The following is a 26,244-nucleotide window of genomic DNA, read 5'->3' on the forward strand; positions in this document are numbered from 1 at the left end:
GACGGTGTGATTTTCATTATAATTCTTTCACTTTTAGGGGATGTTCCCCCTCTTTAAAAAATCAGGTAAATTTTCTCTGACTCGTAGCCTTTGATGAGTAATACTAAACTTAATAAAATTCATATATTTAAAATCGGCATTATAAGCCCATTCTTTTGATACATTTATTGACATCAAAGTTCCGTTTTTAAAAGTTTCGATTACTATTGAGCCGTATCGCTTGTTTTTTTTTTTATTGTTTTTTTTATTACGTATATTTTATTACGTATATGATGGGGTTCTCCTCTTAGTCAATACCACGCTCTTTACGTTAAAAGTTAAAAAATTTTTTATTCACAAACCCCTGAATCACAAAGGCTGTTTAATTAGAATAGATAGCTCTTTTGAAAGCACTGAAAAAACTGTAGCGTAAAGAGCGAGGTATTGACTTGGGGGAGAACCCCCTCATATTTGTAATAATTTCTGTTCATTTTAAGTTCTAATGTTGCTTCTTACTTTCAGTTGAAAAAACTTGTTTTTTAAAATTTAATTTCTGATCGTTTTTTAAATTATGCTTGGAAATCCGGCGCCCCCTTCATAGAAATGTCCCTTACCCCAAAGAAACATCCTCCACGGAATGATTCTCCCGAGTAACCCTATCCTCCAGCCCCCCCCCACCAGAAAAAAATTCTTCCTGAAAATGTCTGTATACTTCCCAATAAACAAATCAATATGTAAGCAATGGGCAAAGTTCATAACTTGCAACCCTTCCCCTGGGAACTGTGGGGGATTAAGTCATCCTAAAAGACATATTTATTACATTTTCGACCATGCTGAACAAAATGGCTATCTCAAAATTTTAATTGGGTGACTTTGAGAAAAAAATGAGCGTGGGAGGGGGCCTAGTTGCCCTCCATTTTTTTTTGGTCACTTAAAAAGGGAACTAGAACTTTTAATTTCCGTTCCAATTAGCCCTCCTACGATATTCTAGGACCACTGGGTCAATACGATTACCCCTAGGAAAAAAACAAACAAATAAACACGCACCCATGATCTTTCTTCTGGCAAAAAATGCAAGATTCCACATTTTTGTAGATAGGAGTTTGAAACCTCTACAGTAGGGTTCTCTGATACGCTGAATATGATGGTGTGAATTTCATTAAGGTTCTATAACTTTTAGGGGGTCTTTCCCCCTTTTTTTCGAAAATCAGCCAAATTTTCTCAGGCGCGTAACTTTTTGATGGGTAAGATTAAACTTGATGAAACTTATATATTTGAAATCAGAATTAAAATTTGATTCTTTTGATGTATCTATTGGTACCAAAATTCCGTTTTTTAGAGTTTCGGTTACCATTGAGCCGGGTCGCTCCTTACTTACAGTTCGCTACCACGAACTGTTTGATAAATTATCCCATTTAGCTGGTGAATTTCAGATAACTGGGGATAAACCTGACAAACGCGCGAAAGAACAAAAAAAACTGGACTTGCAAAAATTTAGGGTAAGATAATTAACATCAAAAAGCCGCAAAATTACTCTCTAAAACAAATTTTGCAAATTTAATCGAAGCTCTGATTCGCAGTTTCCCAAAGAGCAAAGTGTGCTGTCATCATCAAAAAAAAAAAAAAAAAAAAAAAAAAAAAAAAAAGCATAAGAAGAAGGCCAGCTATAGTTGCCACCATGGGCAAGGGAAGGCTTAGGATGACAAAGTCTACAGCAATTATTAAGTTTCTGCTTTTTTACTACATAAAAAAGATCATTTACATAAATCAAAAATAGCACAGGCCCTAAAACTGATTTCTGAGGGATGCCAAAACTCACTTGTGAGGGTAAACGGAAAAGTGGATCAACCAAAATTAGTTTATCATTCAAATAAGACTGAAACCAAGAAAATACATTTCCCCTTATGCCAAAATGAGACATCTTCGATAGAAGAATTTCGTGGGTTAAGGAATCGAATGCCCTACGATTGAGTTCGGACTTGCGTCAAAACAGGTAACTTTTTTGTTATGTCGAATTTGTAGGTGAAAACTCTCCAATTTAAGAAAATCGGAGTTTTTACCCTTTTCTGATAAAACTCCAAACTTCTAATCCAACATTTAGATTTGTAGATGTTTATCCTACATACTGAAACCCTTTTCAAACCAAAAAGTTTTTAAATTAGGCCTTCCTGAGTAGAAAGTGTTTTTTTTCTTACAAAAACTGTTGAATCATCAGTACCTTTACCCTACTTAAAACTGGGACATGTATTTACTTAGCAAGCAGTCTTTTGTAAGCATAAATACCAAACCCCACTTTTTTCCTCCCCAAAAATGATTGGATGACTATAATTTTATAAAATTATTATAATATGGGATTTCCAGCAGTCAATCACGTTGTTCTGAAACCTGAATTACTGAGGTATTTGACTCTGGTTAGGCTCTCTTATATGAGAAATAATCCAACTCTGGAGTTCCAACTCTGGGCATTAGAATACAGCAAGATAGGAAATCAATTAGCCTATTATGTCTAGCGTTTGAAAAAGAACTTATGTAACCCTATAATTGGGGCTGTTGAGGAGGAAACATGTTAGGAAAACAATTCTTACTTCATAATACGCAAAATAATTGTGGTTAACACATTTTGACAGTAGTTCCACTCTAGTTAAAAAAAAAAAAAAAATAAATTGTGCGTGCTGATCAATTTCTGCATTGCACAGGTACCAATCTCCAAATTTGATGCCTTTGGGCAGCAGTGCAATGGATGGATGGGGACAAGTCATCTGACACTTCCCATGTTTCCCCCCATATTTCTCCAGGTACCCATTTAGAAATGGACAGGGGCGTCGTTTGGGGGAGGCAGTTGCTGCCGCCCAATAATGCGGAGAAAAAATTATCCTAAATCCCATGCCCCTTGACTATCCGGATATGGACCCCTCTTCCCCCCCCCCAATAAAAAAGCTGGACATTTGCCCCTGGAGCTGGGTTGACCCCAGCTGAGCCTACAGTGTCACACAATTGACCCCCATCGTAAACCAAATAACCAGCAACACCAGGACTTGAACCCCTGACCTAAAGGTTTCAAGTCCAGAGCACCAACCACTTGGCTAGAACGGCTCAATTTCACTATATCCATAATATCAGTATAGGGTAGAATTCCACTATATCCGTAAATTCAATCAACAGTGACAAAATCAAGAAATGGAAAAACACAAGGAAAATATATAATTTGTGCTAGGCTATATATTTCCATATTAGGGGGTTGGGTTGGGGATGAAGTGTAGTTGAAATGCAGGCAAAATGTGTTAGCTATAATTGTTCTGTATATTACCTTAAATCAAACTAGCTAGCAATAGGACAGATCCTGTGTCTACCAGCTTAAGTGATGATAGTTAGTCATCTGTGGTGTCCCAAATGTTGCACCAGGTTTGTTGAGCTGCTCCTTGTCCACTGATGACTAGAACAAGTCCACACTGGTTGAGGTCACTATTTTTTTTCACTAAGAGAGTTCCACAAGCAGACAACTGAATTTGAAAAGAACTTCTTTTTTACTCTGGTGTTTGCTTGTCTCTGGAAAAGCTTATGTGGGTAACAATGAGTTCTCTCTGAATTGTCCAGTTGGAAAAGGCCAGGAATGGTATCCTCAGCATTTAGAAGCTTGTATACTGTTATCACATCATCCCATTAGCCTCAATATGTTAGAGATGGTATTCTAAGCTTACAGAGACAGGATGGATTATGGGCATCATAGAGGTTTTAATACATTTTGTTGCCCCCTCTGGACTGATTCCATGGCTGCTTAGTCATTCTTGTTGATTGGGTATGCAATACACATTCCAAACTCTAGCCCTGGTTGAACTAGACCCTTGTATAGCTTAGTCATAACCATTAGTGATCTGCTAGTGTGCATTTTTTTTATTTAGCCAAACATCTGATTAGCCTTCACAATAGTTGCTTGTACATGAATATGAAAATTCAACTTGTTGTCTACTAGGATACCAAGATCTCTCTCCACATGGCTACTGGAAATACCTTTGTGGGACCCATCACAATTCATATAGTACTAAATGTGTGGGTTTTTCTTCCCAAGGGGAAGAGTTTTGCATTTTAATGTATTGAATTTAAGCTTCCAAATGGGTATATGATCCAAAAATATGGAATATTGGGTATTACTGTTAAAACACATCAACAATACAATCAATTTGTTGGACAATCTAGAAAAATAGAATTGATTTTCCCCTTAACTGTCTTGTTTGATGGATAAATAGTTTTGTTACTATAGCTTTAATAAAACTGAGCCATTTATTATGAGTGTTTTAGTGTTATGTATTATCAAGCTATTTATTATCTATTAATGAGCTAGCCTATTTTTTGTTGTTCTTTTTGTCAGAAGTGTACTTTTGTAGTTTTTCAGTTTTCTTTTCATTTATTTCTTATAAGGTAAAGGCACCAATGATTTGACAGTGCAATTTTGGAACCACTGTCAAAATTTTCCTTCAAAACAGGATAACTCTCCTTAGTTGTGACTTGGAACACCATCTCTTGAAGCCGTTGTTATATTGTGACAATGTGAAATGCGAAAACTATATCCAATACATCCAGATAAGAAAAGATATTCAATTTAATTAGTTTTCTGTTTTTGACACAAAATGAGCTCCCAACAATTTTTTAGCTATGTAATGTCCAAACTGTCATTACTTGGTTATTTTTTTTGAAAAAAAGTTGGGATCAGATCCAATGCATCAAGATACATCTGATCTTCTAATAAATGTAGCTACATTTAATGGCCACTTTTTCTTGATAAAATTAAATTAAAATGGCAGCAAATATTATATTGACAAAACTATGTTCCAAGTGTCGAAAATTCTTGTCTAATGTAGTGGAACACCAGGCCAACTAAAAATGTTCCTTCGGCCAGATTCAAACGTAGATATTGGCTTCTATCATGAGATTCATTTCTTTTGAGAATATCTTGTAGTAACCTTGTTGAAATTTTGACAGACACCAACCAGCCCTGTCAAAATAGATGTGATTCTGTTGAAACTTCACGTAACATTTAAAACAGATGAGAAACAATTGGTGTTGAAATTGAAGGGTCCCCTGACAAAAACATAGCTCTTGAATTTATTGGTACTTTCTCAACAACAAGAGATTTTGATGATTATTATTTCTAATAATATTTCACATGAAAAAACATATAAAAAAGATTTCCTTTTAAATCGTAGTTTTACTAATTTAATACTAGATTTTTCCATCATCTGAGGAACTGCTGCTTGGTCTCATACCATGTTTATATGTTTAAGCATTTAACTTGTTAACAACACCCTAATTCATTTATCACTGAATAACTTTGAAGTAGACCCTTACTTAATGAATTTTGTATATGTTTTCTTTCTAATAGATCCCAAGTTTTAAAATACAAAAATATTCTCTCTGAACCACTCCCTACTTGGCATGGAATTCCTCAAGAAACCTTGCTAGGACTGCTCTTATATTTAGTACTGATTAATGAAACTAGTAGGAGATTCCCTCAAAGGTGTTAATATGTAGATGACCTGCTCTTGAATAAGAATAAATAGAAGAATAGAATTTTCTTTTAAAAATTACTATCACAGCATGATCGCCAGAATTTGAATTTTACGCAAAAAAAGCACTATATATATATATATATATATATATATATATATATATATATATATATATATATATATATATATATATATATATATATATATATATATATATATATCACTATACATATATATATATATATAAACATATATATATATATATATATATATATATATATATATATATATATATAATATATCATCTTAAGAACGTAACGTTCACGTCAAACATATTCATTGTAAAAAATACATTAAAAAAAATTTAACATTTAGTTAATAAGGCAAAATTAAAAATAAATAGAAAACAATAAAATTAATGAAAATGCATAAAAAATATGATGGGTCAAAACTTTTTTTTGTACATATTTACAAAACTAGGTATACAAATTTTTGCTAACCGCTGATGGGCAAAACGTACCGGCTGAAGTTCCTCAACAGGCACTGCAACCCTGCGCGGGAGTCGTGTGTTGTGGATTGAGGGGGAAAAAGGGTTTTGAGGATTGGGTGGATCAGAGATTTTCTTCCGAAATACATGCAGAGTTTCTCTCTTCTTTTTTTTCAGAGTTTACATTTTAAACTTTGTCAGCAGCTCTTCATACAACATTTCTGCCTGCTTTGCTACTATCACAAGAGCTCTTTTCTCAGCTCTTTTGATCCTGGCGCTTTGCTCAGTCGTCAGTCCAAAATACCATACAGGAGCTGAATACTCCAGAATTAGGTGAACAAAAGATGTAAATATTCGGAGGAGGTGATCTGGAGGGGCACCATGTTTTGAGATAAGCTAGAGCATCTGCAACCCAGCATAAACTAGATGTGTTTGCTTCACACTTTAAGTCACTGGTAATAATAACTACCAAGAGCTACATATTCTTTACTTGAAGAGAATACGAGATAGTTGGCAGACAATTTGGTTCGGAAGAATTTGAAAATAAAAGAATTCCAATTGAATATCTTGTATTATATACTGTCATATTTGAGTTGGAGGCTTTAGTCTTCACACTATCAGTTAAAATTTGAGCTTTACTACATTTATTGGCTTCGCACATCTATCCAAGGGTAAGGTCGTCAACATATTTCCAGCGGTCTTCACGTTCATTAGCAATATCATTGATCATAACTAGAAAAAGAATAGGACCCAGAATGGTACCTTGAGGTACACCACAAAAAACTGGCTCAGGTTCAGAGAAAGACTTCTTATATTTCAAAATTTGGAACCTATTTATTAAAAAACTCTGAATCATTTTCACAACAGCAACATTCACTCTAAAATCAACTAAAGGCTTAGAAATTAAAATGTTATGATCAATCAAAATCAAAACCCTTTTTAAAATCAATTGTTATTAAGTTTAGCCATTTACCAATTTCATCAACATGCACAAAAATAAAATGTAAAAGACTGACTAGATAATGGGATGTTGATATATTCTTTCTGTTATCGTACTGATGAGGATCAAGGACGTGTTCAACTTCAGCTTTTAGCCAATTTGCTACAAAAGCTTTTGTATATTTTGCTGAACAAAGGGGTCAAAGTGATTGGCTTCACACCATCGAAATTAAGTTCAGTATGTTTTTTAGGGATTGGAGTAACACACCCCGTTTTCCATATTTGTGGATAAACTGAAGAAGTTGAAATGCAATTAAAGTTTGTGTTAGTGACCTAGTCAGTTTGTTAGGAAATGCTTTTATAAGCTCAATTGGAATATCTATGGGAGTTATACTAATTTGTTTAAATTTCTTATTCTACTAAAAACTTGATCCTCAGAAATAGTAGGTAAAGGTACGCCATCATGTGGAATTTTCTGATATTCTTGGTTCTTTTTATTTACATCAAGACGTGGCAAAGACTGGATTATTCTGGCCAAATGACCATTTAACTGGTTAGCATACCCCAAAACATACCCCATTTTCCATATTTGTGGGTAAACTGAAGAAGTTGAAATGAATTTAAAAATCTGTGTTAGTGGCTTAGTCAATTCGCCAGGAAATGCTTTTATAAGTTCAATCGGAATATCTATGGGAGTTATACAAATTTGTTTAAGTTTCTTTATTTTACTAAAAACTTGAACCTCAGAAATACTAGGTAAAGGTACGCCATCATGTGAAATTTTCTGATACTCTTGGTTCTTTTTATTTACATCAAGACATGGCAAAGACTGGATTATTCTGGCCAAATGACCATTTAACTGGTTAACAACTTTTCATTGTTAGAATCTGAACAAAAATCAACATCACTAGGGGATTTTCCACAAATATGTTTTATTTCCTTTTATTTTCCTTATTATGTTTTATTTGTTTCTTAATTTATCTTGCAAAAATTTAGCTTTTTCATCAGAGAACTCTAAACTGCTACCTCATCCCAGGACTCAGATGTAATCCAGTTTTCAAATTCTAAGAGACCCCTGTCAGAAAGAGGTCGGTAGGAAACTTTCTCAATGACATATTTTACTTTACACAAAGGCAGCAGAGCCCACCTTATCATGTAGTGGTAGCTACCACCAAGGGGAGGTAGGTCTTGAGGTTCATTCTGACAAATTTGGGCAAATTACGTCGAGTTTAGTATTACCTTTAGTAGTTGGAAACTTTACAATTTGCTTGAGTCCTTGACTTTTGAGGAAACTTTCAATTCTTAGATTGTTCTTATCACCAGTAACGCAAATTCCAACATTTGGGTACTTAGAAGTAATATTTCAATACACAAATCTAACTTTTCAGCCAAAACCTTTTTTTGGAAAGATGCCATACTAGGTGAGCAATAAAACACTCCAATAACAATACCAGTTACACATCTCAGAAGCGTTTTTGGTCAAATCATAATCCAAATAATTTCCTCGTCATCATCAATATGGGGAATCTGCAGAAGCCGCACCACCAACTGCCCCGTACAAAACACGCTATGCTGCCACCTTTCTTACCTAACAGATGATTCTGATGTCTTAATTTAATAAATTGTTTGTAACCTTGTAATTGTAAGATGTTCAGGACTTTGTTTATGTACTTCTGTAACTGTAATAACATCAGCTCTGGTTACATGAACATAACCCTCAAGTTCCCCATTTTATCAACATTGAGACTTTCCGCATTTAAAGTTAAAAAGAAGGAAAATAAAAATGTGATTGAGGGACTTCGTTTTCAACAACTTTACATTTACTTACTTTTGTCTGTTTTGGGAAAATCTGCTTAGGTGGGAGAGAGACTTCAGGCTCATTTAATTCAATAACTAGGCTATCTGATTCATCATGAAGGGCTGCAAAACGGTTACAAGATGAACAAGGAGCAGAAAATATATTAGCATTTGTCTCACTATTTGAAGTTTTAGAAACTCTGCATGGAGCTAGTACCTTGGAGCTTGAAGTATGTCATAGAAACATAAAAAGTGACTTCCTCAAAATCCTACCTATGTTTTTGGATGAAGCTAAGAATTTACACGAGAGTAAATTCCATTAAGTCAAATATATTGACCATAAACTTTTTTAAATTCTTGAAATCTACTCTTGTTTTCTTAGAGCCTATCCCACTCAAAATGCTACTGAAACATTTTAAACTTCTTGGTGTCACAAATTCCTAATAATCTCAAGTAGGGCATGCATATTTCTAGGACTCTGGACTTTCGAGACAAAGATAGTAAAAACAAAAACTTTAAAATGGATTAAAATGGTAGATTAACTTTGAAATGGCCAAGTGTTAACAACATTTTCACTGCGAACAACAAAAAAATCTTTGCCAGGTTATTAAAGCTAAGAGGAAGTGGGGCAATCCAGATAGCGTTTGGAGATGTTATTTTTGTGGCACATGCGCAATTTTATGAATGTTTATACATTAAACAAAGTTGAAGAGAAACAAAGAAATAAATCCAACTTATATCAAAAACAGGTAATTTTTTTATTCTGTCAAATTTGTATGTGAAAATACTCTAATTTAAGAAAATCAAAGTTTTGTACCCTTTTCTGATAAAACTTCTAATCAAACACTTAGATTCCTAGATGTTTTCCCCAAATACTGAAACGCTTTCCAAACCAAAAGTCTTTAAATTTAGCCTTCCAGAGCAGAAAAAGTGGTCTTTTACAAAAACTGTCAGATCATTGGTGCCTTTACTCTACTCCTCTGTGTACATTCATGTGTGTATAGAGGGCACAAATAAACTATTATTAGCCTATTAATAATATTAGTCCAGTGAGTGAACACATTGAGCTCCAGTTGGGTCAACTCAATATTTTTCACTGTGACCACATAACGAATTAGTTTTGTTGCACCCAATACTGCCCCCTGGGGGTAAACCACTTCCAGCAGCAGCCACCTTGGAGAAAAATGTCTTTCCATCTTCACCAAATATTGTAACCATCTGTTTCCTATCTGTTAGGCATTACATCACCCACTCAACCACATCCCCATTAATCCCAATAACCTGGAGCTTGATTTAAAATCTTTTATGATGGACCTTGTCAAATACATTTGGCAAATCCAGTAGTATGATGTTGACTGGGAACACCTGGACCAGAAGCTGGTCACAAAATCATAAGAATCAATCAGGTTTGTTTCAACCAACCAACCAGGCCTAAAGCCATGCTGACATGATGAGAACATTTTATTGGTTGTCAAACCGTTTCAGAATTGTAGTGTTAAAAAACCATTCTAATAACTTCCTGACTGTAGAGGTGATATTGACTGGTTGGTAAATTACTTGTGTGCTCTTTGATACCAACCTTGTATGTGGGGGTTATGTGACCTTGTGCCAATCCTGTGGGATACACTTTTTGTCAAGGGATTTCCATAAAAGGCTAGTCAGTGGGCCCCACAGTATGTTAGGGCTATCCTCTTTAAGTGGCTTAACCAAGCATCTGCCAGGTTTACAGGCTGAAGCATAACTCCAACACCATTTTGGGTTTGACTTGCTTGCTGCTGCTATAGCCTCTTCATGCTGTTCAAATAGATTCCTGGATAGATTTTTAGCTTGATTTTCTATCTTGGTATAGCCTATTTTGTGTAGTAATTCTTATTCTGTGCATTCTGCTTAGGCTATATAGTCTCCAATACTTTTTTCTTTTATGCTTTCCTTATCTTTTTGATCATAAATGATAGTCTTTTGGGGTTTTGAGCCTATCTTACTACTTACTTAGGTCTCCTGCCAGGTGCTGCTTTGCACAAAGAGTGACCTCTGCCTTCTCTATCCACTTTGGTCTGTTGCAAGGGTATGATATTTGCTTGGTCTGATGTTTGCCATCACTAGGAACTCAGATATGCTGTCAAACCATTGTTTCTTTGGTTGGCCACAAGGTTGCTTCCAACTGGCTTTGACAGGGTCAAAGACAAAGAATGTATTTGCAGGTAAGTGTGGGGGCATTCAAAGTAGGTGCCCAAACCATCACAAGGTAAACTTGGCTGCTTGGGTGGAAAACCAAGACTGCTTGGTGAAATGCACTAGCTTCTTGTTACTCACAAAGTGAAACCACCATAGAATTTCTATCCTTCTTAGGGTCTTTGACTGGAATCCATCAATATTGTTATGGTTGCAGCTCCATAAAGCATGACAGAACCAACAAGGGCATTGAAAATGTGCTGTTTACTTGAAAAACTGATATTTGGCTTTCTCCAAAGGTGATGCTTCAACCTGCACATGGCAGAAGACACTTTGGATAGCTCTGCTTGCAGCTCAGAGAGAATCAAGCCATCTGAAGAAATTGTGGATCCCAGGTAGGTTAACCTATGGACAACTCCTATGCTAGTTGTTCTGTCAAGGCTAACTTGAGAATTGACAGCAGTAGAAGACAGGTCTATGGCCATAATTTTCATTTTATTCCAGTTTATCTGCAGTCCATATTTGTGGCCCTTTCTTGTAAGATTCAAAGAACTTCTAGCAACTAATCCATAAAGTCGACTAGGATGGCCAGGTCATAAGCAAAATCAGCATCTGAGATGATGCAAATTCTAAACGTGAGTCCAAAGTTGAGATGTGAAGTTGTCTTTGTCATAATGTGGTCTATGATGACAGCAGTGGGCTAATTTTCTCTGAGACATCTAGTAGTATTTTCTCCATCATGTTCCATGATATGCCTATGACAATATCACTCTCAGTGATAAATGACCAATCAGACAATGCACTAAGAATTGTTTTTTGAAATGTTTCCTTCTCAACAGCCCTAACTGCAGGCTTATACCAAAGTATAGTCTAGTGGAATTGCTTTCAAAATTTGTTAACTAGCCTTCAATTTTTCTGCATAGCCTTGCCTATTATAAAGTAAGAATTTTTTTTTTTAACATATTTCCTACCCAATAGCCTTCTAGGCTAATACCTATGTTGGAGTAAAAGGTAAAATTCCACTTTAGCTACTTTTGGCTATCTTGGAAAGGGGTTAGATTAGGAAAATGAAACCTTAAGGGATGGGTCTAAAAGCTAAAGTATGTCACAGGAAGATATTTTGAAGTAGCCTACCTACCTCCAGTCTTTCACTGGAGGGCCCTGAAATTTGCCTACATGACACGTCTATTGAAATTTTGACAAAACAACATTTTTCCTTGATTTTTAGTTATCAGTTTCTTATTCTCTGGTTCTAGTTCTGAAAATGCAATTCCTGTTATTTTAGTAGAATTTTAAGCCTTATCAATGTTTTTTTTTCTTAAAAATTTGGGAAATGTATTTGAATTTCTTTAAAACCTTATAAATTGGGATTGAGCAAAATTGTGAAGCTGAAAACAATTTTGTTGTACTTCATTTAAGCAGAAGATCTAGGATAACCAATTTTGCAAGGTTAAACTTTTATATGACACATAGATTTTTAAAGGTCATCAAAGATCAGGAACCTCTAGAGAAAGAAGGAGTGGAGGTAGATACCTCAAAACACTTTCTGGGACACACTTTGGTAATTTTTTACCAAATCATATTATTGACTTATGAATAAAGTAAACATACCACTCAATGCCATTTTTTATGCTCTTTCCAAATATAATAATCATTTTTATTGGAAATGAGTTTTACCCCCACCCCTATTTATACCAATTCAGGGTATATATTTGCAAAATTTATTAATTTACCAAATTAAAAATTTACCCTATGGCAAATTTTTACCAAATCATATTATTGACTTATGAATAAAGTAAACATACCACTCGATGCCTTTATTTATGCTTTTTTTCAAATATAATAATCATTTTTGTTGGAAATGAATTTAACCCCCACCCCTATTCATACCAATTCAGGGTATATATTTGCACATTAGGGGGGTGGGGGTAAACTTTATTTCCAATATAAATGAGAGATAAGATTAAACTTTGCCTCCACCCCCCTAATGTGCAAACATATACTCTGAATTGGTATATATAGGGGTGGGGGCTAAAATTTATTTCCGACAAAAATGATTATCATTTTCATAAAGAGCATAAAAAAGGCATTGAGTGATATATTCACTTTATTCGTAAGTCAATAATATGATTTGGTAAAAATTTACCAACACTTTAGTCTGTAGAACCATCCCTGAAAGTTTCATTTTCCTAGCATAACCCCTTTCCAAGATAGCCAAAAGTAGCTAAAGTAGAAGTTTACCAAGTAAAAATAGGCTATTGATATGAATTGTGTTAAGTTCCCTAACTATTAGGCTATTTCTAATTTAGAATAGGGTAAAATACTTCTTTTCGGAAAGAGCCGCTTTTCTTCGGCATTCCGGAAAACCAGAGACGGGTTTTCGCACCGCCCTTATTATACTGCTGCATGATATAGTCCGAGCGCATTAAAAAAATACTTACCTTTCATCTACCTTATTGGTGAGACGTCACAAGGTGACACTTATACCAAAATAACTTAAGTTAATGCAGATAATTGGAAATAAAAACAAAAATATGGGTTAGTGGAAATGTAAACAAATATTGATGGTAAGTTACAACCTATCATTACAGAAACAAGGTTAGGCGTGTATCCATTTTTGTTGTGATTTATAAATTCGACGGTGTTTTCAAAGAAACCAACAATTGTACACAAAAAGGAATTTTCTTCTAATGAGCTAAATACAGAATTACGGTACTTTTGCACCAAAAAGCCAGTGTAATAACATGGAATAACAAGCACAAGAATAAAACGGACAAATTTTACTACTCTCCTCCCAACCCAAATGATTAAGTTAAGTTTTATGGGAAAGTTAAGTTTTAATCTATAGAATTTTTTTTTTTTTCAGTTTTTTAACTGAAGAGGAGTGACATTATAACTTAAAACGAACAGAAATTATTTCGTATATGAAAGGGGCTGCCCCCTCCTCAACACCTCTCTCTTTACACTAAATTTCGACTCTGTGTAGCAACTCTACTTTTTAAAACAATAAAACTTAAAAAAAAACTTAAGCTTAAGGAGCAAGGCATTGAGGAGGGGACAGTCCCTTTCATATCCAGAATAATTTCTGTTTGTTTTAAGTTTTAATGGCGCTCCGTACTTTCAGTAAAAAAAAACTCGTTTTTTTAAAATTTAATTTCTGAACGTTTTTCAACTGATGCAGGGTCGAATTTGGCTCACCGTACATGCAAAATTAAAACAAGATTTGCATATTAATTTTTGGCAGATTTATTCCGTATATGAAGGCCTCTTCCTTAACGCCCTGCTCTTTACGCTAAAGCTGTTAGCACTTTTAAAAAAGCTTCCTATTGTAATTAAACGGCCCCCGTGTTTCAATTTTAGTAAACAGTCGAACTTTAGCATAAAAGGCAAGGTATTGAGGAGGGCAACCCTTCATATATCGAATAATTTCTGTTCGTTTTTCAAATAATACCGGTGGATCTGGCTGACCCTCTATGGAATAGACCCCTCCCCCTCGCGGAAAACTCATCTGTGGAAATTTATCCAATATAAAGTGCACCCTCTCCCTGTAAAATTCCCTCCAGCCAGTTTCATTTTTGCTGAGAATCCCTCCTCTCTGTAAAATTGCTTGCAGACAATTCAACCTAAAAAATTCTCCTTTGTAGGTATCCTTTCATTTGAATAAGACTTTAACCTCTAATCAGTTTCTTGATCCCTCCAGAAAAGCCCCCTTCTGTGAAAATTATTTCCCAGAAAACAAAGAAAAAAATCCTGGGTATGGCCTTGTCCCCAGTGTAACATTTCCCCTAAAATATTCACACTCCAGAAATTTCCCTCCCCATGGAATATTCTACTTATAGAAATCTATCCCAAGAACAGCCCCCCCTCCCAAAAAAAATTGTGCATACTTCCCAATAACAAATACTACATGTAAACAATGGACGAATTTCATAACTTACAGGCCTCTCCCCACGGACTGTGAAGGGCCATTTTACAGCTAAAGACATCAAGGCCGCAGCCAGGATTTTTTTTCGGTGGTTTTTTTTTTTGGGGGGGGGGGGGTTTACACAGAAAAAACTCAAAAAACGCATACAAAATTTGTTTTAATCCATTTTTGTTACGTTTTTACGAGTCAAACAAACATTTTGGGGTGGGGGGGGGTGTCAAACCCCATACCCCCCCTCTGGGTACGGCCTTGAGACACATAGTTGTTTGTTCTTTCAACTATACTGAACAGAAAGGCTATATCTCAAAATTTTGATCAGATAATTTTGGGAGGAAATGAGTGTGGGAGGGGGTCCAGTTGCTCTGCAATCTTTTTGGTCACTTAAAAAGGGCACAAGAACTTTTAATATCCATTTGAATCAGCACTCTTCAAGGATATAAGATCACTCCTGGGAAAAAACAGCAAATAAACAAGCCTCCGTGATTCAAACACCAGTCACCATTTTAAAGTGTGGTAAAAAATACTCTGTTTGTGGTTAGCTTTCATTTTTTGTTTTGTTGTGGACTAATTTCTAATTTCTGACTCATATTGTCAGTAAACAAGGTTTCCTTAGTCATAAATTGGTCCTGGAAAGGGTTCTGTCTAAATAAGGCTGTAGCGCTCTGATGAGCTAAGCATTCATACTAGTACCAGAGAATTAACACAAAAGTGGTTTGATTTGAAAGAATGGGTGTTTCTTGAATTTTCCTATTCTATTATAATTAAACCTATCTCATTAAAAATAATTGAAACTTCAAGTATGTAGCATGCCTATGATATGTTATGATTGGCTATAGTTTATTTTGTTTTTGCCTAAAACAAAACACGCAGAAAAAAAACTTTGGATAATTGCCCTGGAACATCTCTACATGAAAAATTTGGCAAAAAGAATGTAAGACAATTAAAAAGAATTTCATATAGTAATTCTTTCAAATATCCCAGTCAGGGCTGTATCCAGGGGGGGGGGGTTATCCTTTTTGAACCCCCTCCCCCCCAAAAAGTTTGTCTGACTTGTAAAAATGTAACAAAAATGGATATAAAAATATTTTGCATGCGTTTTTTGAGGTTCTTTTTGTAAAACCTCCCCGAATTTTTTTAGTAAAAACCCCTCCAAAAAAAATTTTTGGGTACAACCTTGCCCCCAGTGTCCCAGGACCCCCCCCTCCAAAAAAAATGTACATACTTCCCAATAACAAATACTATATGTAAACAATAGACGAATTTCATAACTTACAGGCCTCGCCCAACGGACAGTGGGGGGTTATTTTACAGCTAAAGACATAGATGTTTTATCTTTCAACTATACTGAACAAAATGGCTCAAATTCGGATCAGATAACTTTGGGGGAAAATGAGCGAGGGAGGGGGTTCAGTTGCTCTCCAATCTTTTTGGTCACTTAAAAAGGGCACTAGAACTTTTAATATCTGTTCGAATGAGCCCTCTCCTCACATTCTAGGATCTCTTGGTCAATACAATCACTCCTGGCAAAAAACAACCTTTGATGGGTAAAACTAAATTTAATTAAACTTATATATTTGAAATCAGCATGAAAATCCATTGTTTTATATATCTATTGGTATCAAAATTCCGTTTTTTAGAGTTTCAGTTAGTATTGAGCTGGCTAGCTCCTTACTTACAGTTTGTCACCACAAACTGTTTGATAAGACTGGGTTATATAGACCATATCTAAATTGTATACATTTGTCACCAATAAAATGTTAGGTTGGGTCTCTGAGTTTTTCTTGAACGTTATTGGTCATTTTAGGATTAACATAAAAAAATATATTAATGATAGCAAGACCGTATCCAGGAGGTAGGATTAGGGGATTGAACCCCCACCCCACCCCTCTCCCCCGCCCAAAAAAATATGTTTCTCCAGCACAGAAAGACGTATTAAAGATACATAAATGTAGTTTTGATGTTTTTACGGTGGTATTATTGCACCCCCCCCCCAACAGAATCCTGGATACAGCCTTTAATGGTAGTAAAACTAAAATAAACAACCTCAAGTTTTTTTTTTTTATTTACACATGGACACATGTTTATAACAATTAGTAAAGGCACTTGTACTAAAAATTAAAATTACAAGTTGATTATAAGCTTTTCAGTTGTAACTTGACATTGATGACAGTTTATGGTGTTGACGAGTTTAATGAACCAGAAGATTCATCAGATAAGAACCAAGTTTTGGTTCTTATCTATAGAATGTACAAAGAAACCAGACACAAAAGCAGACAAATGGGTATTTGCTAGAGATAAATTAATGGCAAAGTGTGGTTTCTCATTTAGTTTACAGTATGTAAACAATTGTTTTTGGGGTTTAGGGGGGGGGGAAGGTACCTAGGTTAGGTTATGTATTTAATATATGCCATGCTTGTTAATGAGGAAAGCATTGATAGAGTCTCTGTTAGACTCTAGGAAATTGCCCCCCCCCATGGAAAAACCTCAAGACAATTCTAACCCTGTTGGAAACTTTCCCTTGAACAATTGCACAAATTAAATTTAGTTGGCAAAGTTGGCACGTGTCGGTTATATAATACACACTCGAGAATTTCGATTACCAATGATGCAAACATGAGACAAGCAACTTCTTTATACCAGATAATCAGTTCTGGCTTGGTTGGAAAATAAATTGTTGAAATATTTTATTGGAGTTTTTCTTTGGTAAATTGTATTGGTCGTTCGAATATTCTATGCAACCCCCCCCCCCTGATATGCAAATATATAGGCCAAATCTGTTTCTAAACTATTATATTTTCTTCATATTTTTTTTCCTTAGCATTCACCAAACTTCACTTCTTGAGTGTGTATTACATAACTGACAAGTACTGCAAAGACAAATAGAAAGAATTTTGTATTGGAATTCTGGCAAATTCCCCCAGCCTAAAGTTTCCTGTAGAAAACATGGGTTGAATTTGCTATGAGGCAGGCCAGGAGGCGACTTTTGCTAGTGTTTGGCAATATTAGATATCAATGTTGATATATTGGACCAAATATCAATATCAAAACCTAAATATCAAACAGTTTATGCTAACAAATTGTAAGTAAGGAGTGACCCGGATCAATAGTAAGCAAAACTCTAAAAAACAGAATTTTGATACCAATAGATATTTTAAAAGAATCAGCTTCTTATGCTGATTTCAAGTAGGCTATATAAATTTCATTAGGTTTAATGTTACCCATCAAAGGCTAAAATCCTGAGAAAATTTTCCCAATTTTTGAACAAAAGGGAAACAGCCCATAAAAGTCAAGTGATCTCAATGAAAATCACACAATCAGATTCAGCGTATCAGAGAACCCTACTGTATAGGTTTCAAGCTCCTATCTACAAAAATGTGAAATTTTGTATTTTTTGCCAGAAGAAAGATCATGGATGCGTGTTTATTTTTTTTTGTTTTTTCTACTTTCCAGGGGTGATCGTATCGACCCAGCGGTCCTAGAATATCGCGAGAGGACTCATTGAACGGAAATTAAAAGTTCTAGTGCCTTTTTTAAGTGACCAAACAAATTGGAGGGCAACTACTAGGCCCCCTCCCCCAACCATTGTTGAAATTCTACACTGGGGGAATTTGCCACAATTCTTATACAGAATTCTTTTTATATGTCTTGCTTTCTCTTTTCCATCTGAATTTTAAATGCTGGGTGGTTAAGAGTAATTGTCCAAGGTAAATTTTCACTGGGATTGAATTACTACTACTACTACTACTAACAACTCACCACAGCACCAAGCCCCCTGAGGCCAACACAGCTACGCATGCTCCTCCTCCACCCCAATCTATTCAAAGCCTCCCTTTTTACACCCGCCCACAAAGTTCCGATTTCCTTTAATCTTTCTTTATGACATCCTCCCACCCCAGACAGGGATGACCTAGAGAATATTTCCATAGGGGTGGTGGGGATTTCTCTGTGGAGGCAGGGTCAGATTTCCTGGCATTATTTAAAAAACGATCAGAAATTAAATTAAAAACTAACAAGTTTTATCAACTGAAAGTAAGGAGCAACATTAAAACTTGAAAAACAAACAGAAATTATTATGTATATAAAGGGGGTTGCCCCCTCCTCAGCACATCACTCTTTATGCTAAAGTTTTAATTTTGTCCAAATTATTTAATAATGACTCCTGAAACACAAGGGCCATTTAATTAGAACAATAAGATGCTTTTTCAAAAAGTACTAAAAACCTCCCATGCTTTTATTGGGAAGTATAGACATTTTTTTGGGAGGGTGATTTTTCTGTAGGGAAAATTTTCTGTGGGGGGGGGGGGGGTGTTTCCAACAGGAGAATTTACTTTGGGGAGGGAAGTTTACAGGGATGAACTTTCAAAGGGAAACTATATATATGTAAAAATTTATGGTATATGGTAAATTTATGCTCTTTTACATTTTAATGGTTGCTCCTTGCTTTTAGTTGAAAACAAAATGCTTTTTTTTATTAAATCACTGAAAGGCTGCACCAATTCTCAGGAGAAAATATTGATATATTGCTGATTTGAATAGTCAAAAATAGCCAGTAGCTTAATTCTCTTTATTCTGAGCTGAAGTAATTCCAAATTAGGATTTATGTAGGCTTATGTTCATTCTTGTAATGTAAGTTTTTTTAATTTTATTCAAAATTTGGAAAAAAGATGCGAAATACTCCTTAATTACAAATTTTATGATTAAATTTTACGAAACCCTGAAGTTAATCTGAGCAAAAAACTTGTCAGAAATATCAAAATCAAATTTAAAAATATTGATGACATTTAATCAAAATATTGCCCGACACTAACTTTTACCTTTAAGGTACTATATGGCTCATTTTTCACTTTACTAAAATGTAAAAAAGGGGGGGGGGGCGGTTCAGTTTTTATATATCTGTTGGAAAGCTAATTTGTTGTTTTTTCACTTTTTTTTCAGTGGGATAATTTGCATTTTCAATAAAAATATTCTAAAAAGTAATTTTGATTTCCAAATGAGGCACCCTTATCTTTCTCCTAAAGGGCTGCTTGTGATTATGCTAAATTCTTTTCACCCTCTTTTCTACTTAAAAAAAAACTTTTTCATTAAAGAATGCATTTTTAAAAACTGCTTTCATTGAAAAAATAAAAGATAGCCCTAATCCCCTTGAGTATTGATAAATATATTGTTCTGCTATTCTCTTTATTATAGCTAAGAAGTTCAATTTGACTATCATGTTGAGAAACATGTTCTGTACTGGCTGTACTAATTACAGTTATAGATAGACAATTCTTATTTGTCTTTAGGGCTGTCTTAAGTCAGCCAATTGCTCAGGGGGTAGACAGAGATAACCACCCTCTTGGTTCAACCCAGTGGAAGGAAATTGTCATCATAAATTTGGAATGTGGTCTCTGCTTTGACAAACAATTGAAAAGGACAAATTATAGGCTATATAATATTTGTGATTTATAGAACCAATATAAAGAAATAAAAGTTACATTTTTAGAATCAGCTTTCTGTTAATAGGCCTATGTAAAAAAAACCTGAAACACCAAATGAATACATAGGCCTACATCAAAATAGGATAATTGGTATTTCTGAAAAGAGGTTCTTGGAGTTAAGTTAATAAACTAATAATTTCAAGTGTTTAATCTAGAATAATTTTAGTAGCCTAATAACTAGCCTAGGCTATATCAATGCATAGCTTAGATTCTGAGCTATTCATTGATATATACAATTTGGTAAAATTCTACTTTAGCTACTTTTGGCTATCTTGGGAAGGGGTTAGGTTAGGACAATGAGACTTTCAGGGATGGGTCTACAGGCTAAAATATGTCCTCGGAAGGTATTTTGAAGTACCTATCTCCTTTCCTTCTCCCTCTAGAGGGTCCTGAAATTTGCCTACATGACAGGTCTTTAATTATTGAAATTTTGACAAAACAACATTTTACCTTAATTTTCAGTTTTCAGTTTCTTTTTCTCAGGCTTTAGCTCTGAAAATTCAATTCCAGTTATTTGAGTAGAATTTTAAGCCATATCAATAGTTAATCTTCAAAATTTAGGAAATGTATTTGCATATATTTAAAACCTCTATAAATTGGGATTGAACAAAGTTGTAAAGCTGTAAATAATCTTGTTGTACTTCATTTTAAGCAGAAGATCTATTTTGCAAGGTTTCACTTTTATAACACACAGATTTTTAAAGGTCATCAAAGGTCAGGACCCTCTAGAGGGAGAAGGAGTGGAGGTAGAGTACTTCAAATATCTTCCCAGGACATACTTTAACCTGTAGATCTATCCCTGAAAGTTTCGTTTTCCTAACCAAACTCCTTTCCAAGATAGCCAAAAGTAGCTAAAGTAGAATTTTACCACTAATAATTTCAAGTGTTTAATCTAGAATAATTTTAGTAGCCTAATAACTAGCCTAGGCTATATCAATGCATAGCTTAGATTCTGAGCTATTCATTGATATATACAATTCTTCTTAATTCCTCTTTGGTAACAAAATGTGAGGGTTTTAGTTTACATAGGGCTAATTTTGCTCAACTGGATACTGGTCTTTTACCCTAGGTCAGGCCTATTAATGGTGAGAGGTATATGAAGAGAAGTTTAAATGTGTTTTTTCATTTTGATTATGGAACATGCATAATTAAAATGAAAAAAAGTTGTCTCAAGAGCTGCATCTTTATGACAATAGAGCCATATGCAGTTTTCAAGCTAGAGGTTGCCAACCACCTACCAAACCTACAATTGTTTAAAACAATTTACAAAAAGTTTTACCGTCATTTAACTGGTTAATCAAATTTCCATTCAAAACTGATTCCATGCTTGAAAGAAGAAATTCTCTCTCCTGTTCAATCTGATGAGCCTGTTGCTTCAAGTGATCCACCATTACCTCATAGTGGTCAAGTATAGAATGAAAATTATTCAGAGGGCCTTCATCTGTCCTGTACCGTTTGGGTGAAGCAGTTGGTGAGTGAACAACTTCAGGATCCATTATTCAAAACTGAGTTTAGATTAGTGTAATCTAACCTATCATGAATTAACAAATTTCGAGTCTTGGATTTTTCTATACGAATAGGTTGAGAAACATCTGTGTAGGCCTGTCACACATTATTTTCTAGGTGACTCTGTAAAATCCGTTTGAACACTCGAAAATTTAAATAGCATCCTCATGTTCGTGAGTAGGGTATGCTAAATACGGTATTCTTCCTCATAGCTTAGACCTAAACTATCATATACCTTATTGTATTTTCTGCTGTTTGACGTTGCGATAAAATTATAGGCTAGGGATTTTCTTGCCAAAAAAGCAGCACATCATAAATTTTATTTCTGATGTAAATGGGAGGTAAGTTTAAACTTTACCCCCACCCCCCTAATATGCAAGTATATACAATGAATTGGTATATAGGGGTGGGGTTAAAATTTATTTCCAACAAAAATGATTATTATATTTGGAAAGAGCATAAAAAAAAGCATTGAGTGGTATAGGGTAAGACACCCAGTAGTTGGCCACCTGCCTATTCTCGGACAGAATGTAACTAACAGGGAACCTGTTAGTTACACAGTTAGATATACAAGTTTTCCCCTGTTATTTTATATTTAAATTTCACTTCAATTGCTAATGGAAAGGCAGTGTGATCTAAGAAATTATAACAAAGAAGATGAAAACAGTATTTTCCCTACATAGCCTAACCTGTTAGTTAACTAACAGGGAAACCAGCTATGTATAAAAACTTTCTAAGCCCATTAGCCTAGAGCTAGGTTCCCTGTTAGTTACATTCTGTCCGAGAATAGGCAGGTGGCCAACTACTGGGTGTCTTACCCTATTCACTTGTATTTGTAAGTCAATAATATGATTTGGTAGAAATTTACCAAATGAGGTTTGAATTGTTTTAAATAAGTAGCCTATTTTTGAAATATATTACTACTGAACAACTTAGTCCTGTTTTTTAGCACTAAGATCTTACATCTTTCTGCAAAGATTATTGTTTTTTTTACTCATCTTTGTTCTAAGATCTTACAGCTCACTGATGTTAGCAAAAAGTGTGAAGACTGCCACTGTTTTGCCATATAGAACAATAGGCCCGTTTTTTAGCACTAAGATCTTACATCTAATATCTTACATCTTTCTGCAAACATTATCGTTTTTTAACTCATCTTTGTTCTAAGATTTTGCAGCTCACTGATGTTAGCAAAAAGTGTGAAGACCGCCACTGTTTTGCCACATAGAACAATAGGCCCGTTTTTTAGCACTAGGATATTACATCTAATATCTTACATCTTTCTGCAAAGATTGTCGTTTTTTAACTCATCTTTGTTCTAAGATCTTGCAGCTCACTGATGTTAGCAAAAAGTGTGAAGACTGCCACTGTTTTGCCATATAAAACAATGATGAGAGAACTTTGATGATTTACTCATCATTGTTCTCAGACCACTGATCAGAGAAGAATGATGAAAGACATTTGCACCAAAACGACAAAAGATGTAAGATCTTACTTCAAAGATTTCACTTTTAAGCATTTTCTGACAAAAGATGTAAGATCTTAGCACATTGATGAGTGAAAAAATGCCCCTCTTATTTATAAACTAGTGATATGTTTCAACCACTTTTCAAAAACTTAACTGGTGTTGATAACTTCTTTGTGTGGTTACAAAACTAGAATGCCTTTTAGACCCTTGAAAGTGGTAATTTTTTTCTATATAGTTTATGGTATTAAAAGTGTTATACTATTCATTTCAAACTTACTATGTCATTATAAAATGCATTTTTTAGAGTTTTATTATAGCCTACACAAGCATTGGTTTGTCACAATTAAGCTGGATAAAAAATTTGGTAACATTTTACTTTAGCTACTTTTGGCTATCTTGGAAAGGGGTTGGGTAAGGAAAATAAAACTTTCAGGGATGAGTTTACAGGCTAAAGTATGTCCCAGGAAAGTATTTTAAAGTACCTACCTCCACTTCTTCTCCTTCTAGAGGGTCCCAACATTTAATTGATGACCTTTAAAAATCTGTGTTATAAAAGTGAAACCTTGCAAAATTGATTTTCTGTTTAAATGAAGTAGCCTACACATGGGTGCCCATAAGCTGAATTCCAGGGGGGAGGCAAACCTTGTCTAATTTGTACTTTTAATGCTATATAATAGAAATCTCAGAACAAAAATATAAATATAAGGCAGCATCAGCCAAGGGGGGGATTTCTTTGCTTGGTAATATCTTCTTGAGAGACAAGGATGAGTTTCCTAGTTATCAGTTTCTGAGATGAAATCAGAGTCCAAAAGTTAGAAGAAAACTGAATTCAATGAGCTTTCTCTAGTTTCATACACATCTACATTGCTATATACTGTGTTCATAGGTGATGAGAGGGGATTTAATGATCTGTCAGGGATGGTGCAAGTGTTGTACAACTTAATCTACTGTTCCTCTTTTTTTTGAAATTATTACACCATTTTGTATTCCAAGGTTTTTCTCTCCTGCATTAGCTCTCCTGTTTGTCTCATCCACAAGCTCTTTCCTTTTCTTACAATTAATTAAAAAAAAACCTTCCAAAAAATAAGTTTCAGAGAACAGTAAAGGCCATTTTAAACTTAAGCTCAGTTGATACAAATACCTGTTAAAATTCAAACTCAAAACGAACAGAAATTACTATTAAAGAATAAATGAAACCCAAAACGAACAGAAATTAAATAACAATCATAGCAAAAAACATACAACAAGTAATAATATAAATGAATAAATATATTTTAAAGCGAGTAATGCTTAGATTGAATATGAAAATCAAGCTTAAAACGAAAGAAAATATTTTGCTATTAAAGTATAAATGAAACTTAAAACGAACAGAAATTAAATAAACAATCAATGCAAACAAACATACAATATATATTAATGTAAATGAATAAATAAATATTAAAACAACTGAAACTTAAAAAGAATATGCAAATCAAGTTTGAATCAAATAAAAATAACTACAAACAAGAGTTTGGGTAGGCTATCGCCTCACTGCAGAAGCCTAAAACCTACTGCGTCATTGGTGCTTTACTGAAAACAATTCTTTGAAATGTTTTCACTTTTGTAACTTTAAGAAATCAAAAATTAATTAAGATTTTAGGGAATAAATATCAGCATATGTACGAGCTCGTATATTAAATTGACAATGCACATTTTTTTTCAGTAAACTCATTTGAATTTTTTTTTCAGTAAAGTACAAATTATATTCTGGCTTTTAGAAAACATAGGGGTTTTGAACTCTACTCATATTAATTTATGCTCGTTTTGAGTTTGACTCTAATATTTATTTTAATTTTTGTTCATTTTGGGTTTCATATATTTTTTGATACTGATTTGGGGTAGTTGTAGATTATATGATAGTCTGGACGCCAGGTGTTGAAAATATGAATCATACCACGACAGAATGGGGCTGCTATGAGAATTAGCCTATCCTCCACCCCATAAATTTACCAATGCGGATTCAAAAATACCAATGGCACTTGCTTGCGAGTGGTGGAACACTCCAAAACTTGACATTTTATTATATTTTGGTGTTTCATGCAAGAAAATGCATGTTCCACAAAGTTTGAGGTGCAGTTTTCTGCTGAAATAGAAATGCCTAGAAGCCATAGAATGTTTTCATAACAAACTAACACGATTAGTTAGAAAAAATGGCAGAGTTAAAAAAAATGGCAAAACTATATGAGTCTTGAACAGTCTTGGAAAGTATAAACAAAATCAAATTGAATATTAGATATATGATGATATTAATTGTTGAAAGATCCATCAGTTCAAGATTTTGTTTTCACTGTAATTTTTATTTTCATTTTCAATGCTGTAAGAACTGGAAAATAATAAATTTGTAATATACAAGTAATTCGTTTTCAGTGAAGCACTAATGACGCAGAAGGCTTTAGGTTTTTACAGTTAAAGAAGGGGGCAGTACCCTAATTTTGTTGTAGTGAAACTATATTTTTCTTGACCAATCTTGAAAAGAACTAACAAATTAAACTGAATATTTGATGCATAATGATATTAATTGCTAAAAGCTCATCAGTTCAAAATTTTACTGGAATTTTAATATTTATTTTCAATATTAAGCACAAAAGAAAACATTTGTAATATAATTCGTTTTCAGTAAAGCGCCAATGATGCAGTAGGTTTTAGGCTTCTGCAGTGAGATGATACCCAAACTCTTGTTTGTAGTTATTTTATTTGATTCAAACTTGATTTGCATATACTTTTTAAGTTTCACTCGTTTTAAGATTTATTTATTCATTTACATTAATATATATTGTATGTTCGTTTGCATTGATTGTTTATTTAATTTCTGTTTGTTTTAAGTTTCATTTATACTTTAATAGCAAAATATTTGTTTTCGTTTTAAGCTTGATTTTCATATTCAATCCAAGCATTACTCGCTTTAAGATCTATTTATTCATTTATATTATTACTTGTTGTATGTTTTTTGCTAT

The 26,244-nt window shown here is 34.2% G+C and overlaps 2 protein-coding genes across 2 annotated transcripts in view; one reads left to right on the forward strand and one right to left on the reverse strand.

The window, feature by feature from the left end:
• The window catches only part of LOC148943613 (BAG family molecular chaperone regulator 2), a 48,490-nt gene extending 26,669 nt beyond the window's left edge, over window positions 1–21,821 (reverse strand). The window contains exon 1 of the mRNA XM_089101561.1: window positions 21,560–21,821. Coding sequence (XP_088957687.1) covers window positions 21,560–21,776 — 217 coding nt within the window. The 5' untranslated portion in view covers window positions 21,777–21,821. The remainder of the gene's footprint in view (window positions 1–21,559) is intronic.
• Window positions 21,822–21,942: 121 nt separating this feature from the next.
• Window positions 21,943–26,244, forward strand: part of LOC148943614 (uncharacterized) — a 66,495-nt gene continuing 62,193 nt past the window's right edge. The window contains exon 1 of the mRNA XM_089100973.1: window positions 21,943–21,968. The gene's annotated coding sequence lies outside the window, so the exon portion shown is untranslated. The remainder of the gene's footprint in view (window positions 21,969–26,244) is intronic.

Source organism: Artemia sp. Qi Xiang Cuo, chromosome 15 (assembly GCF_049724085.1).
Source record: "Artemia sp. Qi Xiang Cuo chromosome 15, ASM4972408v1, whole genome shotgun sequence".
Lineage (NCBI taxonomy): Eukaryota > Metazoa > Arthropoda > Branchiopoda > Anostraca > Artemiidae > Artemia > Artemia sp. Qi Xiang Cuo.